The sequence below is a fragment of the Amphiprion ocellaris genome, chromosome 24, assembly GCF_022539595.1.
Source record: "Amphiprion ocellaris isolate individual 3 ecotype Okinawa chromosome 24, ASM2253959v1, whole genome shotgun sequence".
Taxonomy (NCBI): domain Eukaryota; kingdom Metazoa; phylum Chordata; class Actinopteri; family Pomacentridae; genus Amphiprion; species Amphiprion ocellaris.
In genome coordinates, this window is record NC_072789.1 from 20,229,897 (window position 1) to 20,250,496 (window position 20,600).

Consider the following 20,600-nt stretch of genomic DNA (forward strand, 5'->3'; position numbering starts at 1 on the left):
AGTTTCTCTTGACTTGGTAGATTAACATACTTTGTTGTATAACTGGCAGCTCCATCACTATGATTGCTGTCGTTGCTGTTCAACCTCCTATAGTTCCACAACATTCACACTTGGAGACAGGTGAGTCCTGGTAATTAATGGACCATCAGTCATGTGACCTGGAGGGGCCATAATCTCTGGAACGTCCCATCAGTCAGTCAGAACTGAAGAAGAACATTGGATGAAACATCTTCAAGAAGCTACAAGAGAAGTCCAGCTGATTTCTACTGAAGCTCCTACAGTCACAAAGACCTGGAGGGCTGAGAATCCACACAGACTTATCTGGTAAAACTGTTTATTATAGAGTCTAAATCTAAATATTCGTTTAGTCAGATGACTTGGTATTTTATATACCTTAACGTTTAAGTTACTTGGGTTAATGTGTATTTTATGTAGTGACATACCTTATTCTTCATATTTAAACTAGATCAGTAAATGGGAATAAATAATCCTTTTGCGGGGTCTTGAAATTTGTCTTGAAAAACAGCTTATTTCCAACGGCTGTAAGAGCCCTAAACAACACTGGTCCGTAATACGCGCAAAATATGCAACTGTCACTACCTCGTGCAATATTCAATATTCATCCTGTATATACGAACTACAGTTTTTCTCTGCTTTTATGTAAATACCTCAACCCGTGTTTTTACGGTGCCTTTTTAATTTTAAATCCATCTTGTCATTTTGTGTTTTTGTTTTTATTATTAAAAAGCTTTTATATATATTTTGTATTTTGCACTGTATGGCCTGCACCTTACCTTTCGTTGCACTTGTTGCAATGACAATAAAGTGAATCTGAATCTGATTCTATAAATAAAGTTAATATTATTGTTCTTATTATTGTTTTTATCTGGATCCTGAGTCTGTTGTGAAGCGTGATTGATTCTGTGGTGTGAAATAGAGTACTCAGTTACTTTAGATATGCATTTAGTTACTTTCCACCAATTCAGAAATAAGAAACCAACGTGGCGCTGTCCCTTTAAAAATCACGTCATCGGTGTCGTAGCCTAGGAGAAGTTTTGTTTACTTCCGGGTTGTCGCAGTAGGAAAACAAGAGGGGCACCAACACGCCCACAAACACCGAGCAAAGCGGATTAAAGTCCCGCAGAGATGGCAGGGGAGGCTGAGGACGAGATACCGGGTAAATAAACGAAATTAATTGCGCTTTTTCCGCCACCGGGGCTCCAGCGTTTGGAGCGGTTAGCCCTTAGCCGTGATCCGGCTAGTTAACGGCGCTGCTGGGAGTTAGCTTCTGCTTTAGCTCGCAGGCTAACGGATAATAAACCTTTAACTTTCTCCGCCGTAGCCGGGCAGTTAATTAGTTATTACGCTTCTTTAATCCTCGCTGCTGCTTTAGCTTGTTAGATTATTCGCTGTTTATGTAGTTCTTGTTCTGTTTTCTTTGTTAACTTGAGAAGCTGTGAAATATTAATGCGCATCTGTGACTCTCAGATCTTTGTTTTTTAACTGCTCTTTGTTCATTTACATATAGTCAATAACACAAAACTACCTTATCTAGATCACATTTCACCATTTTAATTGTATTTAACTGACTGCTGTAGCTGCTAAGAGTATTTTACAAACACACGTGGTCAAATATGATGCACTGTTATAGTTTAAACCGCAAAAAAGTGTAAAAATAAGTAAAAACAACTTCAATTTAACGAGTTAAAACATTAAAAATGCTGCTTACACATTAAAACATTAGTAATAGCGCAAGAAAATAATATAAAATACCTCATTTTTGATACTTTCTCACAGTTTTGCTGAGAATTCTCTTTAATTTTATGTAATTTTTGCTTGTAGTCACATTTTTACATGTGCAAGATGTCACTTTTACTTATATTAAAGATCTTTAAACTGAAAAAAGCAATTATTATCTAACAGCTGTGGCTACTGTCGCAATTGCACAGATAAAATATGATGCACAACTCATCAAATAGTGTAAAAAGAAGTGAAAACAAACTTCATTTTTTGAGGTTACCATAATGGAATGCTGTTTACACATTAATACATTAGTATTAGTACATGAATATCATTTAAAAAACACCAAATATATACTGTTTTTGATACTTTGCAGGGAATTACTTCTATTATTCCTTAACGTTATCTAAGTTTTGCTTGTGATTGTATTTTTATATTGACAAGTCAGATTTTTCTACTTTTTTAGGACATATTTTTCTGCTTATATTAAAATATGTCCTAAGAATATATTATATTATTATATATATTATGTTATTATAATATTATTATTGTTATATTATATATATTTTTAGGACACATTTTTGTACTTCTGTTTATATTTTTTAAAGTTTATATTTTTAGAACATATTTTTCTATATTTTATGCTTATGTTTTCCTACTTATATTTATATTTTAAGATGCATTTTTAAACTTATATTTATATTATGAAAACTCTTTTTCTATTTGTGTCAATATTTTTAGATCATATTATTTTTTTTACTTATACCTATATTTTTATGATATATTTTTCTATTTGTGTCAATATTTTTAGGTCATAATTTTCTACTTATGTTTGCAGTTTTTATATGTACAGGATGTGACTTTTACTTTTTCGCAGCTATTTGGATAATTAACAGATTTTTTGGGGGATAAAGCAACACAGAACATTGATTTCAGCATTTTTTTAAAGGTTTCTTTCTTTTATATCTTTGCAAAATCTCTATTTTTGGGGTATTTCGACTTCTGGTGGAACAGAATTATGAAAACGCCACGTCCTGCTTTTTTGCCGACATTGAGATACTATTATCCTTGTGTTAAACAATAGTCTGTAAATTATTACATTAAACTATGTATCAAAAATATGTTAAATTAGATTTAGGACTCTAGTCAAAAAAAATACATTTAATTACTTACTTTTTGCATGTAATTTTAAATATTTTTGCATTCACAAGATGTTACTTTCATAGAAATATAAGTATCTTATAAATAAAAATTGATTAGTTTATTGATGGCAAAATAATCTCAACCTTTGATGATCAGTGAATCATCTACAAGCCAAACAAGGCTAAATTTTCCTGCTTTTCTTTGACGTAAATCAGTGCAAAAACAACGTGTTTATCAGCTCTTCTGACAAAATTTTGACATAATTAATCATTTAGCTTAAAAAAATAATTGGTAGATTAGTTAAAATAGATGCTTTTTAAAAGCAGCACATTGAGTTTTAGTTTATTTTACAAATGATAACTGTGTAATTACTAAACCAACACATTTAATACATAAATTATCCTTAAAATCTGAAAATAAACCACAAAAGCTGCTGGATTTCGTCTGTTAGAATCCAAAATCAGATCAAAGTAAACTCTTCAGGTTGTTTCATTTGTTTGATAAAGTTGTGCTTTAGTGGATCGTTAACTTCAGTCATTCGTTTCCTTTCTGTTTCCGTGAATCATTTCTTCTTCTTCAACCGTTTCTGTTTCTCTTCTTACAGACTCGGGGGCAGTTTTCACTTTTGGAAAGAGCAAGTTTGCTGACAACATTCCCAGTAAATTCTGGCTAAAAAATGACGTTCCACTGAAAATAGCTTGCGGGGACGAACACACGGCCTTATTAACGGGTGAGAAAAATGGAAACGTTGTCATTTAGATCTTTTAAATTCTAATTTAAATTGTAGTTTTTGATGTGTTCAGTAAATTAGACTCAAATTAAAAATGATTTAATACATTTTGAAGCCTGTGTTTAAAAGTTTTCACTCACGCATGTATATAAAATGTCTTTATCAACAAGTTTTAATGGAGATTTTTAGTTTGAAGTTTTCTTGTTTTTGGATAATGTCAATGAATCTGATTTCCTACATCTTAATTTTTATTTTAACAATTTATATATATTATTAGTTACATTTATATTTTAGTGTTTGGATTTTTAAAAAAAAATTTTTTTTTAGAATATCTCAATAAATTAAATTTTTACATCCAATTTTTTCAATTTTTTTGTTTTTTGAATGGAATGTTTCAAAAAAATAAACTAAAATTTACATATATATTTAAATTTTAGTCTTTAGTTAGCTCTTTTTTTTCCTCAAAAAATATGTACATTTAAATTTTTAAAATGTAAAATCCTCTATCTTTTTTAATTGTCAGCTAATTAGATTTTCTTTTTATTTATTTATTTATTTATTTATTTGGAGTTAAGATTTATTTAGCTGAAATGTCTTTTTCTGTCAGTTTAAAAATATTTGGATCATGTTGAAAATTTGTGTGTCTTTTATTGTTTTTAAAATAATTTTTCTTCATTTTTCCTCAAATGTTTTCTATTTCCTTTTTTAATGTGATTATATTTCATTTTTCATTCACAATTTTGCTTTTTCTAAATAATATTTTAGCAAATAAATTCCAAATTTCTGACAAAAATCAAAAACCTAACATTTTAGTTTCAAAAAACATTCATTAATATTAATAAATCCTCTTCATATTTGTGCTGGAGCTTTATATTAGTTGTAAAAGTTGTAAAGTTTGTTAGTTTGAGATGAGGTACGATTTCTACATCAACTTGTGTTTCTGCTTAATAATGTGGCAGTAAAAGCTGTTTATTTTCTATTAGCGGTGACATATTTGAAGATTTTTCTGACGTAATGATAGAAAACGTTCTCAGAGATCCACTGATGTCTTTGTCTCCACAGAAAATGGAAAACTCTTCATGTTTGGCAGCAACAACTGGGGTCAGCTGGGCCTGGGCTCCAAACTGACCGTCAACAAACCCACCTGTGTCAAAGGTTGGTCTTTAAAGTTTAAAAAAAGAGAGTATAGTGAGGCAGAGCAGCTATTTTAATAGGAAACTAAACAGGGCTGCTGAGGATCTCTCATCGCTGTAATCCCAATCTGGAGGGTCTTTAATCTGCTTTAATCCGGAGACGGACTGAGAGACACTCACCGCTAATTTAAAAGGAAGCTTCACTCTGCAGATAAACGTTCTGTTCTGTAAAAGCTTCCTATTGTTCTGTGTAAGACGGTAAAACTGGAATTCAATCAGGAGAAAGATTCAGGTTCATTCTGAACATTAAAAATAGTCGTATGGCAAAAAAAACAAAAAAAAAACAGAAAAATATGCTTCGAAGTGTTTTCCAGAGCTTTCAGACGCAGTTTGCTGAATCATACAGACTTAATAACACAATTAGAATGCCATTGTTGTTATATTATGTTTATATTTTTAGATCATATTTTTCTACTGAAGTTTATATTTTTAGGACATATTTTTCTACTTGTGTTAGAATATTTAGGATATATTTTTCAATATTTTACGCTTATATTTTTGTACTTATCTTGATATTTTTAAGACATACTTTTGTACTTGTGTTGATATTTTTAGAACATATTTTTTGATATTTTATGTATATATTTTTCTATTTATGTTTATATTTTCATAGTTTATATTTTTAGCTGACATTTTTCTACTTATGTTTATATTTTTTGGACATTATATTTATATTTTCAGATCATATTTTTCTACTTAAGTTTATATTTTAGGAAATATTTTTCTACTTGTGTTAGAATTTTTAGGATATGTTTTTCAGTATTTTATGCTTATATTTTATGCTTATATTTTTCTATTTATGTTTATATTTTCGTAGTTTATATTTTTAACTCAAAATTTTCTGGTTATGTTTATATTTTTTGGACATATTATATTTATGTTTCTATTTTCAGATCATATTTTTCTACTTATGTTTATATTTTTAGATCAGATTTTTGTACTTACATTTATATTTTGAGAAATATTTTTCTATGAATGTTTATATTTTTAGAACATATTTTTTAATTTATGTTTCTATTTTTTGGTCATATTTTTCTGCTTGTATTTATATTTTTAGGACGTTTTTTATTTCATGTTTATTTTTTTCTACATATGTTGATATTTTTAGGACATTTTTTATTTATGTTTATTTTTATGACATTTTTCTACATTTTATGCTTATATTTTTCTACTTATGTTTATATTTTTCTATTTATGTATATATTTTTAGGACATATTTTTCTACTAATGTTTATATTTTTAGGACATATATTTCTATATTTTATGTTTATATTTTTCTACTTATGTTTATATTTTTAGGACATATTTTTCTACTTATGTTTATATTTTTAAGGCATATTTTTCTACTTATGTTTATATTTTTAGGACATATTTTTCTACTTATGTTTATATTTTTAGGACATATTTTTCTACTTATGTTTATATTTTTAGGACATATTTTTCTACTCATGTTTATATTTCTAGGGCATATTCTTCTATATTTTATGTGTTTATGTATTTTTTCAGCTCTGAAGTCGGAGAAGGTCCAGCTGGTGGCCTGTGGAAGGAACCACACACTCATCTGCACAGGTCGGTGTTCGACTCAGCTGTGTTTTCGTCTCACCTGTAGCCGAACATTAAACTCCGTTAAACGTTTCCTGTTTTCTCCGCTCAGCTCAGGGAAAAGTTTACGCCTCGGGAGGAAACAGCGAAGGCCAGCTGGGGCTCGGAGACTGTGACGAGCGGACAGCCTTCTGCAGAGTCGACTTCTTCAACTCACACGGACCGATCAAGATGCTCGCTGCCGGTTCCAACACCTCCGCTGCTCTCACAGGTGGGATCCCTGCGTGTATGCCCTGTTTTATGTGGGAAAAGATGAGTTCTGGTTGGTTATCTGGTGCTTTTATTGCAGCGAGCGGACGGCTGTTCATGTGGGGCGACAACACCGAGGGTCAGATCGGTTTGGGGAAGGAGAGTCAGGTGTCCTCGCCACAGGAAGTCAGCGTGGGACGACCAGTCAGCTGGGTGTCGTGTGGATATTACCACTCTGCTCTAGTCACAGGTGAGCAGAGGCGAGATACATATATATTACATCAATAAAGAGAGATGAGATACGTCCAAATAAATTATACAAATAAGTAGATAAATCCATATAAATGAACAAAGACGAGATCAGATTTTTAAATCAACCAGTCAGATGCCAGAGAGGAACTTAAAATATCAGCTGGAAAACCAATTTCAGGTTCATTTTTTCCCTTGTTTTCCAAAAAAAATTATTTGAAAAAAGTCCTGAATTATCAAAGCTTTGTAGTTTTTAATCCCTGTATCCTACTTGTTAAATATTGTTATTATATAAAATTTTAATTAGATTTTTTTCTTGAAATGAAATGTAATATTTCAGTTTAATATTTTAATTTATATTCTTCTTCTTATTATTATTCTTATTGTTATACTAAATTTTTTTTCTTTAAAAAATATAATATTTAAATTTCAGATTTTGTTCGAAAATTGGATTAAAATGAAAATAGCTCAGAGCATTGTTGTAATATTTAGAATTTTAATTTTGTTCCCTTCACCTTTTCTGTTTTTTTATTTTATTAAATTTGACTGTTTGTTTCATTTGGCAAAAAAAATACAATTTAATAAAGTCTAAAATTATCATAGCTTTGTACTTTTACTTACCTGCACTTAAGTTAAATTGGATTTCTTTTCTTTAAACAAAATTTAATATTTTAATATTGTGTTAGAAAATTGGATTAAAATTGTGAAAATAGCTCAAAGCTGTGTTGTAATATTTAGAATTTTCTAATTTTTTTCTTCTGCTTTTTTATTTTATCTATTTATTTTATTAAATTTGAGTGATTTATTTTATTTTCAATTTTAAATCGGCTCTTTTGGCCAAAAGAAATATTAAAATGTAATTAAACAAACTCCATCTGGTGATGGTGGCAGCTTAAAGCTCCAGCAGAAAGAGGGAAGAAAATTTATTCACATAAATATATCTTTAAATAAAATGTAATTATTTTTTACCTTCCTATTTTTGACTGAAAATTTTAATTAATTTGTGAAAATATTTCTAATTAATCTTTGAATAAATCTCAGTTTCTTAAACCTTTCTCTTTTTTTCTTCTTGCATTACTTATTTACATTATTTGATTATTTGATTAAGATTCTTAACTCAAAATTTGACTTTTATTTTAAAATTCTGTGGTCTTGAACGATGGAAGTTGTCCGGTTTAGACCGTTCAGTTGTCACCATGTGAAAAAAGTAAAGTAGTACTAAATTAGTAAGTAATTTATGAAACATGGCAACAATAGTTATTCAATATTAATAAACAAACTCCATCTAGTGATGATGGCAGAAATATTAAGATAATTTATTGATCATTTACTAATATTAATGTGTATTTTTTATGTAAATGTTTTTGTTTTCAGCTTGAAGCTCCAGCAGAAATTTAAAGTGAATTTAATCCAATATAAATGTATATTTTTAAATGTAATTATTTTTTAGCGTTTTATTTTTGTCTGAAAATATTAGTTAATTTGGTACAATATTTTAAATTAATATTTAATACATGTATAATTTATTAAACCTTTTATTATGTTATTTTAAAAAAATTTTAGTATTTACATTTTGTGACATCTTTTTTTCTTTAAGACATCTTTAAGATTCTTGACTCAATATTTGACTTTTACTTTCAAATTCTGTGGTCTTCATCAAATTTATGAAACATGCCAACAGTAGTTATCCAATATGAATAAACAAACTCAATCTACTGATGGTGGCGGAAATATTAAGATAATTTATTAATAATTTATTACTATTTTGTATTTTTTTAAAGTAAATGTTTTTGATTTTAATTAATTTGCTAAAATATTTTTAAATTAATCTTTGAATAAATCTTCAAATTTATTAAACCCTGTATTGTGTTCAAATTTTTATGTGACATTTTTATTTGAATTTATTATTTTCTTTCAGTATTTACATTTTGTGACTAATGTATTTTTTTTTTTTTTTTTTTTTTTAAAGAATCTTGACTCAAAATTTGACTGTGAAATTCTGTGGTCTTCATCAAATGAATGAAACATGCCAACAATAGTTACTGAATATTCATGAACTCCATCAGCTGGTCATGACAGTCCAGCAGTAAGCGGCCCTTGGGTCTCTGGGTTCTGGTTGCTATGGTGACGACACACCTTAATAATCTGTTTGATGCATCAGATGAACGTCTGTCCGTCTGTCCTCAGCGGACGGAGCTCTGTTCACCTTCGGGGAGTGGGACAGTGGGAAACTGGGTCTGGGCACCGACCAGCTGCCGGGACATCGAGTCCCTCAGCTGGTGAAGAGCATCAAGCACAGAGTGAAGCAGGTGGCGTGTGGAGGCGGCCACACGGTGGCGCTAACAGGTAGAAAGAACAGGAAGTCAACTAGTCAGTTCCTCTTACACGGCTCACACTCATTCCTGGATGTTTTTAATTTAGTTTTATGGAGAGATACAAAGAAAAGACAAAGAAAACTTAGTTTGAACTTGGACCCATTTTTATTCTGTTTTTATGTTATTAAATGTTTTATTTATTGTTCTGCAAACATTTATTAGTATTATTAGTATTATTTTGTTACTTTAAATGTGCTTTTTGGTATTTTTTACTTAACTTTTAGTTGTATATATTTGTATTTATGTTTAATTATTACTTCTGTTTTTTAACTTCTTTTATGAAATTATTTTTTTCCCTGCTAAAGAAGAGACAGATTTCAACAGACAATACTGAGAAAAACTCTGATAATGATAACTGAAGATCTTTGTTTTTTTATGGATGGATGGATGGATGGATGGATCGACAGACAACTGAGGGGAAAAATAATACAAAATCCAAAGCAACTTCATGCAAAAAATGAAATTTAAAAATGTATCTTAAAAGAGCATTTCCTGTTTCAGTGACAGAAGTTTTGCACAAATATTGACCAAACTGTCAAAAATGAGGTCATCCCTCACATTGTGATTTCATTGGTATCCCAGATTCTTCCTCATCTGACCCAGAACACCTATCCAGGAATTAATCTGATTCTAAAACCCTGTGAGCATTTACAACCCCATCTTTATTCCAGATCGGGATCATTATATATATATATATATATATATATATATATATATATATATATATATATATATATATATATATAAATTTAAAAAAATTATTTTCTATATATATTTTTAAAATCTTTTCTTTTTAATATATATAATATTTTTTATATTTTATAATATTAGAAGATAAAAAACTTAAACCATGACAGATACAAATAAATTCTGGGGAAATCTTGAGATCAGAAATGAATAACTTTATATTTTCTCAGCCTCCATATCTCTGTTGTGAGTTTAAACAGAGGTTGAACTGAATTAATCAATGAAGGGTAATTATTTTTTTTTCACCGAATCACTTTGTCGTTTTCCAGAGGACGACATCTACACGTTCGGCCTCGGCCAGTTCGGACAGCTCGGTCATGGGACGTTTATCTTCGAGTCTCGGCTGCCACGTCCGGTCGAACATTTCAAGAAGGGACGAGTCCGTCAGGTGTCCTGTGGAGAGAACCACACAGCTGTCATCACAGGTAAACCACACCTGGTCAGGTAACTACACCTGCTCAGGTAACCTAGAGCTTCTAGTTAGATGGTTTCATTAAAGTCTCTCCACCGGTCTGGCTGTTTTCAGACGGAGGTTTGCTGTACACGTTTGGAGATGGACGGCACGGAAAACTCTGTCTGGGGGAAGAAAACTTCACCAACCAGTTTAAACCGACTCTGTGTCCACGATTCCTCAAGTATAACGTCAAATCAGTGGGTGTTTCTAGCTCATTTCATTTATTTATATGTCAGAATATAAACTGAGGTTATGATTTTAATCAAAATGTTCTATTTAGTATCATGCTGCATTTCTTATATATATATTTTTTTTTTTAACATATTTTTTAATTTTCTTTATTTTTTAAAATAGTTTAAATAAACATATAGAATGATGTTTTTCCCCCATTTTCCTGCATTTTGTTATTTTTTTTTAATATTTAACATTTTGTTATAGTTATACAATTTGTTTTATATACATTTATTGTGAACTCATTATTGAGTACTGAGTTGATGATTTTATAAAAAAAATACATTTAATAGATAAACATTACTTTTATGACCATTTAAAAATGTATTTATTTTAAACAGTATTAAACATGCTTTGTGTTTATAAATTTATTTTATTTTTTAACATATATTTCATTTGATTAAATTATTTTTGTTTTTTTGTCTGTTTTAAATTTTTTTTCAATTATATTTTTATAATTTGTGGTTTTATACATATATAAAAACCACAAATATATTGTGCATAAGGTTTATTGTTCATGATTAATTAAATTTATATTTTACATTTCAATTAGAAAAAAGTTAAATTTCTTGTTTTTTTTCCTTTTTTTCGACTATTTTTGTAATTTTTTTTATATGAGTATTATAATTTTTTCTATTTTTCTTTGTGGATTATATCAGTATAATTTCTTCCATGTTTTTCATTTCAAAATTTTTCAAATACTATTTTTGTAAATTTTGTATAGATGTTATATTTTTAGTGTTTTTTTTTTTTTTCAAATTTTCTACTTGGATTATATTTTAATATAATTTCTTATGTGTTTTTTCCTACTATTTTTGTAAATACTATTTTCAGATTTTTTTTAATAGAGTTTTTTCTATTTTTCTACATGAGTTATATTTGGATAATTTTTTATGTTTTTTATTTTTAAAATGTTTAGATTTTTTTGATATATGGGTATTATAAATTTTTTACATTTTTTGAAACACTGTTTTTGTAATTTTATATATATGACTTTTATATATTTAGTGTTTTTTTCAATTTTCTATACGGAAGACAAAGAAAACTGTCTTCTAGATGGATTATATTTTAGTATAATTTCTTGTGTTTTTTGATTATTTTTTTAAATTTTTTGAAATAATCTTTATTATTTGTGCTTTTAGAAATGTATATCATTTTATTTACCACATTTTGTTGTTTTTATATATCTTTGTTTTAGTTTAAATTCATATTTAAATATTTGTTGGTATGTATTTCATATTATTTCTATATTTCATTATCGTCATTGTGGTTTATGTCCGGATGTGTCCAGGCGGCCTGTGGCGGCTGCCACATGGTGGTGTTGGCTCACCCGAGGGATGGCGGCTGCAGTGACGTGACTCTAGAGGACGATGATGTGACGGAGGATTACCTGCAGAAATCCTATGTGGAGCTACTGGGGGACTCTGTCGACTCCTCCACCCTGCAAAGGACCCTCTCCGCCCGGGTTCGCAGGAGGGAGCGGGTGGGTGTCAATTTTTGCCCTCTAAATTAGGAGGGTAGTTTCATTTATTTTTCTGTGAAAAATTGAGTCGTATCATCTGCGAAGAAAATTACCAAAACACAAAAAAAAATTAAGAAAAACTCAGACACAAACTGAATTACACAATCAAACGCTGCCAGCTTTTAATCTTCCTAAAATAAGGTCTAACACAGTCACATAGAGCTGTAAACATGTATGAATATTAGTACTTAGCAAGACAGTAGCGCACAAATTTATGTCTAAAAGCCAACCCGAGCAAGATTGCAGTGTTAATTTAAGTTGCCATGCAGTCAGCTTTTAAATGCAAATCAGTTAGCAAAACGTAACGTAGATTTTACACAAATATTTGAGTGTTTGTCTAGATTTTGTAGCATTTTTACCCCCTAAATTACAATTTTATAGCCAATTATTACTCAGATTTACGTTTTCCCTTAATTTTGATTATACACACATTTTCATGTGCTTACGGGAATTTTTTCCAGAGATATTTAACACAAATACACTAATTGGGTGTTCATTTTAATTTCTAGATTTTTTAAGTGTCCATGCAGGTAATTTGATAATCAGTTCTCTAATTATATTCAGCTATTGTATTGCAAGAATTTCCTTCAAGGTTAATAAAGTTCTATTTTATCTTAAATGAGTTACACTTTATGATCAAATCTGACATCCACTGACTTACCAAGAACAGCTATTATATATGAAATAATGCCGCAAAGAAAGGGTTGTTTATTTTTCTATGGAAATTTGAGTCGTGTCATCTGCAAAGAAAATCAACAAAACACCAAAAGACACAAAAACTCAAACTGAATAACACAATGAAACGCTGCCATTTTTTAATCTTCCTAAAATACACTGTAACATGTCCAGAGAGTGTTTCTGCAGATACAATATACAATAATTATTAAAAATAAAGAGAAAACATGATCCCTACCCTGCAGGAGCGATCTCCGGACCAGTTCGGCGCCATGTTCCGAACGCTGCCCACCATGACACCTGGCTACCTCCAACCACCGCCGCCCGTCTCCAGCCAGACCATCCCACCCAGACTTCCTCCAGCTGAGCTGAACCACAGAAAGGTGCTCAACGGCACTCACCAACATGGAAGCGCAGGGTCAAACCACCAGGGTACCTACCTCACCTCACCTCCAAGTTTACACCAACATTTAATCATTTTACTCTCTAGCAAAACTCTACTTATCACTTTTTTACCTGCTTCTGTCATCCTCTCTGTTTCTACAACATTCATTCTCATTCTTACACAGCTTTTAACCCTCTGAACCCTGAGTACCTTTGGAGCAATTACATTTTTCCTCACTGCTGGGCTCATTTTTCTCTGCAGTCTAAATTCCTGCACCTCCAGGGAAACAGAATGAAGAAGGAGAGAGAACTCAGAAATGTCTTCTGCGAAATTCAAATAATAACATTCCGGAATTTGAATCAGAACATTCCAGAATTCAAATCAAAACATTCCGGAAATCAGATCATAACACCTCGAAATTCAAATCATAACATACCGGAATTTGAGTCAAAATATTCTAGAATTCAAATCACAACATTCTGGAGTTCAAATCAGAACCTTCAAGAATTCAAATGATAACGTCCCGGAGTTCAAATCACAACATTCCAGAATTAGAATCATAACATTCCGGAATTCAAAATCAAAACATTCTGGAATTAAAATCATAACATTCTGGAATTTTAATCATACTATTTCAAAATTAAAATCATATCATTCCAATATTGAAATCACAACATCCCGCCAGCCTATCACAGAGAGACAGACAACCAAGATTCATTCCAGAATTCAAAAATAACATTCCGAAATTTGAATCAAAACATTCCAGAATTCAAATCGCAACATTCTGGAAATCAAATAATAAAATTTATAAATTCAAATCAAAACATTCCAGAATTCAAATCAGAACATTCCGTAATTAAAATCATAACATTCTGGAATCACAATCACAACATTCCAGAATTCAAATCACAACATTCCGGAGTTCAAACCATATCATTCCAGAATTCAAATAAATTGAACAAACAAACTCTGAAATTCGAATCATTACATTCAAGAGGTTTCAAAGGGTTAAAGATTTTTTTCTTTAAAGCTTGTTCGTCGTCAGCCGGACTTGAATAATCGATTAAATACCTGACTGAGACAAAAATAAGGCAGCACAACTCTCTAGAATGTCTTTTTTTTTTACAGCCTTTGAAGCGTCAAACCTTCTAACACTGCAGAATGATGCTGTCCTGTTTCCAGAGCATCCGGAGGCCGAGCACGGCAGCGTTGTGGAGAGTCTGACGGATACCGACAGCGTCAGAGGCCTTGGAGAAACCACAGACTTCCTCAACATGGTGAGAGATCTCCGGGTTTATCTGAGGAGCTTCTGCTCGGACATGAATACATGAAAAATGTCAGGTTTTTCGCAGCTCATTCACTCTCTGTTCCCCCCCCCTCCCATAGACTCATGTGGTGAAGATGGACCCTGGCGATAAAACGCTCACTCTGTCTCCAGTTCAGAAGGTAAAGAAGACTCTTAATTTGTTAGATTCTCTTCATCATCATCCTCTTAACATCCTTCTACATTTTTAACTTCACCAGGCTGGTTGCTGAGGTTGTTTCTGGTTTATTTCTGAACAAACTTCACCAATAATTTGTAAATTGATGCATATAGATGGACTCTTTCCAGAAAGAGCCAATACTAGTTCTGTGATGTTGTTTATTGAAAAAAAATTTTTTTTACTGTAATATGAAGTCAAAAAACAATGGAAAATACCCGAGATACAGTCAAACATTCAAGTTTAGAGTCATGTAAGACATCTTGTTTTTCTGTACATTTATTGTGAACTCATTTATAAAGTAATGAGTTCATGATTTTATAAAAATCACATTTAATGTTTACATTTTGAACATTACTTTTAGGACCATATATGTGTGTGTGTGTGTGTGTGTGTGTGTGTGTGTGTGTGTGTGTGTGTGTGTGTGTGTGTGTGTGTGTGTGTGTGTGTGTGTGTGTGTGTGTGTGTGTGTGTGTGTGTGTACTATTATACAAGCACACACATATATTATACAAGCTTTGCATTTATACATTTATATTAAATTTTTTTCATCAAATATTTTATTTGACTCATTTTCATTTTTAAAGTTAAACATTACTTCTGTGACCATTTAAAAAAAAAGAATAGTTTTATATATCTAAGTATTGTACATGCTTTGTGTTTTATTCTATATATTCTATTTGATTCATTTATTACTACATGTTTTTGTTTCTTTTTAAACATCTTTTTTTTAAACAGCATTTGTGGTTTTTATACATTTATTATATATACGGTAGATTGTACAGAAAGTTTAGAGATGATAATTTGAACATCTAAATTAGAAAAAGTAAAATTTATTTTATTTTTCATTTTTTACTGTTTTTTGTAATACTATCTTAGAATTTTTTTATATATAAGTATTATATATTTAGTGTTTTTTCTATTTTTCTACATGGATTATATTTGGACAATTTCTTATATGTTTTTCTTATTTTTTCCATTATTTGAAATACTATTTTTGAAATGCTTTATATATGAGTATTATATATTTTAGTGGATTTTTTTTTTTTATTTTTCTACATGGATTATATTTGGATAATTTTACATTTAACGTCTAAATTAGAAAAAAAACTAAATTTCTTGTTATTTTTATTTTTTTTCTCAATTTTTTTGTAATAGATAAAGATAGAAAAAGCAGTAAATCTGCACGTTTGAGAACCTTGAACCAGGAAATCTGGGGCATTTATATCGGGGTTCTACAAATTTATGTATTTTAAAGTAAAAACAAGAAGTGTGGAGTCATCTGGGTTATTTTATGCCAGCAGTGGCACTGAACAGAGAACCAGTTTGACTTTCAGTCAGAACAAAAGAGTAAGTTTTGATTCTTCAATCTAATTTTTCGGAAAAAGTGCACTCAAATCTGTCAACATTAATGAATAAACCCAACTATCTTCTTGGCAGATCTAAAGTTATGTTGCTCCTTCAAATAAAATTCACATAAATCAGGATATAGATCTGCAAAAACAGCTCAAAGTCAATGTAATTTCAAATTATAAAAAGATTCCCTTTTGAGGAAATCTTCTATCTAAATTTTCTTCTTGTAGATGAAACTTCCTCAGCTTTTCTATCTATTTATGGTACCAACTAAGACCTGAAACAATCTCATACACCACCGTGATGAATCAAGATAGGCTAAAAGCAACTTGATTGACTTTCCTTTCTAATTTTCCTTTGCATGTTGCTTTTTGTGTTTTGTCTGCACATCTTTTCCTCTCTAATGCATGCCTCTCTTTCGTCCTCTTCTTGCTGTCTGGTGCCGAGGATAGAGGAAGGGTAAGAGTGGCAAAGCTGAGAAAGAGCAGAGTCAGAGAAAGGAGAGAAAGCCGTCCAGGCAGAGCAGTTTCTCCTCGACTTCGCCGTCTCGTAAGAGCAATCCCACCTCCTCCCCTCGCCGGGCGCTGCCCACCGAGCTGCTGAGGGGCCACAGCACTCGACCTCAGAAGAAAACCAAACAGAACAAAGAGAACCTGATCCTGGCTGTGGAGGAGCTGGGCAGGAGGTCCGGTAAAAACAAACCTCCGAGCGTGGTGGACATCAGCAAGGCGGCGTCCAAACAGCGTCACAAGCCGGTTCAGGGTAAAAACCAGCTGATCGGGGTCGGCAGGAAGCTAGAAGCAGAATCGAAGAAAGTTTTAGGCGACAGCTCTGAATGTGTAGCGGCAAAAATTAAGGAGAAGGAGTCCAAAGCTGTGAAGGTTAAAGCCAAACCGTTAGTGGTGCAAAGCAAACGCCAGGATTCAACTGCTTCTCATCTGAGTGACGCAGGAAACGACACGAAACCTAAAGCGGATTTGTCCAAGAAATCCAAGAATGAGAAAAACCAAAAAGAGGCTCAGATCGAAAAGGAGTCACCAAATCTTGGTCTGCTCGCCGGGGCCGCCTCCCTCGCCGCAGGGTCAGTTTTAATCCAAGAAGCGGTGAGTCGCTTCAGCACGCCGTCGCCGTCTGAGAGCAGCCGAGGATTCCTCAAGGACAAATCGAGAAGCGACGAGTCAGATTCCTTCGCTCTGAGCAACAAATCTGCCGTCAGCATCAACATCATTCCCGCACCGGAGAGTCCCGAAGAGAGCCGGGACGAGAAGGAGGCGAGTCAAAGCGAGACGCCGACGGACTCCACAGCCGCCAAACAGCAAGAGGAGGAAGAGAAGGATGATGAAGAGGAGGAGGAAGGCCAGAGGACGAGTGCAGACGTCAGCGAGGATGAGGAGGATGCAAGTCACAGCACTGAGAAAGCAACAGAGGATGAAGAGAAAGAGGAAGACGAGGAGGACAGTGACACTCTTCAACCAGAAGATCAGTCAGATTCAGATGATGAGCAGGAAGATGAGAGCGCTGCTGAAGAGGAAGAGGAGGAAGAGGAGGAGGAGGAGGAAGAGGAGAAAACAAGCGGGGTGACAGGAAGCGAAGACGACACCGAAGAGAGAGAAAGCAAAGGAGGAGACGTGGAGGAGGAAGAGGAGGAGGAAAGTGAGGAAGGGTCGAGTCAAGAGACAGAAAGTAGAGGAGGAGAGAGTGAAAACGATGAAGAGGAGGAGGAAGATGAAGAAGAGGGGAGTTTGGAAAGTGAAGGTGAGGAAGAGGAGAGTGAAAGTGGGTCTTTGAAGTCATCAGAGGAAAGAGATGAAAGCGAGGTAGAAGGAGAGGAAGATGAGGAGGAAGAAAAAGAAAGTAGTGCTGAGGAAGAAGAGGAGAGTAGTGGGGAAGAAAAGGAGGAGAGTGAAGAAGAAGAAGAGGAAGATGACAAGGAGAGTAAAGATGAAGAGGAGGAAGAGGAGAGTGAGAAAGAAGAGCAAGAGGAGGAAGAAGAAGCAGAGGAGGAAGAAGAGGAAGAAAGTGAAGAAGAGGAAGAAGAGGAAGAGAAAGAAGAAAGTGAAGAAGAGGAAGAGGAAGAGGAGGAGAAAGATGAAAGTGAAGAGGAAGACGCAGAAAGCAGCAATGATGACGAAGAGGCTGAAGAGGAGGAAGAGGAAGAAGAAAAGGAGGAAGAGGAGGAGGAAGAGGAAGAAGAGGAGGAGGTGGTTAAAAGGAAAAAGTCAAAAGAAGTCAAAAGACAAAGTGCGAAATCCGCTACTACTAGAAAATCAGGGGTCAAAGGTCTGGCAGCAGGAGAGTCCGAGGAGTTCTGGGACGATGTTTTACCTCAATACCTCTCTCTGAAATGAAACCTATCACTGATCAATATGTCTGTTAGGTTATTGATTTTATTTAGGCCACGAGAGACCAGAAAGTGGTGAAAACCGGAAACTTGTCCCATTGGAGACGCTTAAACCAGGGAAAAACTTTTCTTTTTTGCTTCAGAAGAGTCAAGAATTTCCTTCAAGATTCACAAAATTGTCTGATTTTAAGTGAGTTACACTTTATGATCAGATTTTACACCCACTGACTTATCAAAAACAGCTATTATATCTGAAATAATGCCGCAAAGGAAGGGAGTTTCATTTATTTTTCTGTGGAAAATTGAGTCGTGTCATCTGCGAAGAAAATCAAAACCCCAAAAAACAAGGACAAGAGCAGAAACAAACCAAATAACACAATCAAATGCTGCTAGTATGTAATCCACCTAAAATGTGAGGGTATGTAGATAAATGCAGCTGTAAACATGAATATTAGCCCTTAGGAAGACAGTATCACACAAATGTATGCCTAAAAGCCAACACGAGCTTAACGAATTAAAGTTGCCATGCCGTCGGCTTTTAAATGCAAAGCAATAACTTTTGGGTGCCTATCCAGATTTTGCAGGATTTTTACCAGCTAAATTACAATTTTATAGCTAACTATTACTCAGATGTTCATTGTTTTTCCTTAATTTTGTGAGTTTTACCAAATTTTTTAATGATTATACACGAATTTCCACGTGTTTACGTAAATTTTCATGTCACATGTTGCCTAAATTTCCAAACATACACTAATTGGATGTTTGTTTTAACTTCTAGAATTTTTCCTGTCCATGCAGGTTATTTGAAATTCAGTTCTCTAATCATATCTGAAGTGTTTAATTCAACTATTTTATTGATCTTCCCTATTAATCATCAAGTTCTCCACAAATTTAAATGTGCTTACTTGAATTTTGAGACCATGTTATCTAAATTTTAGCCTAAATTTCCAACATTTTACACAAATATCATCTGAAACTGTGTAAGAGTCTTGCCCATATTTTAAGATTTTACATAAATGAATTGGGTATTGAGCTTTTCAGTGTCCAGAAAGTTTATCTGAATTTGCATTTTAAACTCCATATTTTCAGATTAGTTTTTCTTGTTTTACCTGATTTTTTTTTCTTGAACTTTGAGTTTTCATCAGCATCTTAATACACCTAAATTAATTGCTTCTGAAACAGTTTTAGAGTTGGTGGATGGGGAGTGGACCTTTGTTGTTTTCTGCAGCAGCTGTAATAACTCCTACACTGTGCCTTTCTCTGTTTCACTTGTTTTGCATGTTATAAACGCATTTTTAAGTTGCTTTCTGAGCTGTTTTTTTTCATAACATTCATGCTTTTGTATTTCCAGCCAGTCTTTGGCTCCTGTCTTGCCTCTAAATGGCTAAAATCTGACTTGAATTTTGCTTTTAAATGCTCTGTTTACTACTTTATCCTCAGCAGCTCTTTTTTTAAATTTGTTTTCTCCCTGCTTCTGTTAATTTGTGTTTTGTTCATGTCATTTCGATATTGTGGGATGTTTTTAAAACACCGATTTGCACTGTGACTACGGTGAAGAGTATCTAATGAAACCAGTGTTCAGTCAGATTACCAGTATGAAACTAAACTACCAGAACTCTAAAATTACTCAGACCTTCAGCCTTAATCTCTGGCAAATTAAAAGACGTACATTTTTATGTATTTATAGGGGATCTGGGACTTTTCTTTTTCACTTCTGTGCTTGTAATAAAAATGTTTTATTTCATTTAGGTCATTTTGGTGTTGTTTTTAAAGAATTGCTTCCCATTTCTTCATCTTTCTGCCTCTTTTGTATGAGCGTACAAACATATTGCAAGTTGTAGCTGCAATATTTGCAGTTTTTGTTCATGTTACAGAAAAAAAACATTGTAAAATCATTGCATTTATTGTGAGTAAACAGATAAGTTGTGCCGTAGAAATGTGCATTAATTTCACTTATTTTTCTGTCATAAATTGAGTCGTGTCATCTGCGAAGAAAATCGCCAAAAGACAAAAACACAAGGACAAAAGCACAAACAAACCAAATAACACAATCAAACACTGTTAGTATGTAATACACCAAAATGTGATGGTATGTAGATAAATAGAGCTGTAAACATGAATATTAGCCCTTAGCAAGACAATATCACACAAATTTATGCCTAAAAGCCAACACAAGCAAGTCTAATTAAA

General features: G+C 32.6%; 1 protein-coding gene and 1 long non-coding RNA gene across 3 annotated transcripts; one reads left to right on the forward strand and one right to left on the reverse strand.

Moving 5' to 3' along the window:
* The first annotated feature begins 1,054 nt into the window (after positions 1-1,054).
* rpgrb (retinitis pigmentosa GTPase regulator b) lies at positions 1,055-20,154 on the forward strand. Of its 2 annotated transcripts, none has more exons than XM_055008623.1 (14): positions 1,055-1,177; positions 3,488-3,613; positions 4,676-4,768; positions 6,313-6,375; positions 6,461-6,619; positions 6,698-6,847; positions 9,034-9,192; positions 10,238-10,393; positions 10,495-10,619; positions 11,945-12,136; positions 13,096-13,282; positions 14,364-14,512; positions 14,622-14,681; positions 16,522-20,154. In XM_055008623.1, the coding sequence occupies exons 1-14, from the start codon at positions 1,147-1,149 to the stop codon at positions 18,415-18,417; spliced, it is 3,546 nt and encodes a 1,181-aa protein (XP_054864598.1). In that variant the 5' UTR covers positions 1,055-1,146; the 3' UTR covers positions 18,418-20,154. The 2 variants fall into 2 exon arrangements, with proteins under 2 accessions (XP_054864598.1, XP_054864599.1); XM_055008624.1 differs by having other exon boundaries at positions 14,418-14,512.
* LOC129348328 (uncharacterized) lies at positions 6,504-13,132 on the reverse strand. Its single transcript, XR_008600859.1, has 4 exons — positions 12,044-13,132; positions 10,215-10,361; positions 8,983-9,185; positions 6,504-6,641 (listed from the first exon to the last, which is right to left on the reverse strand). It is a non-coding gene; the product is annotated as an uncharacterized LOC129348328 (long non-coding RNA).
* Positions 20,155-20,600: the final 446 nt, after the last annotated feature.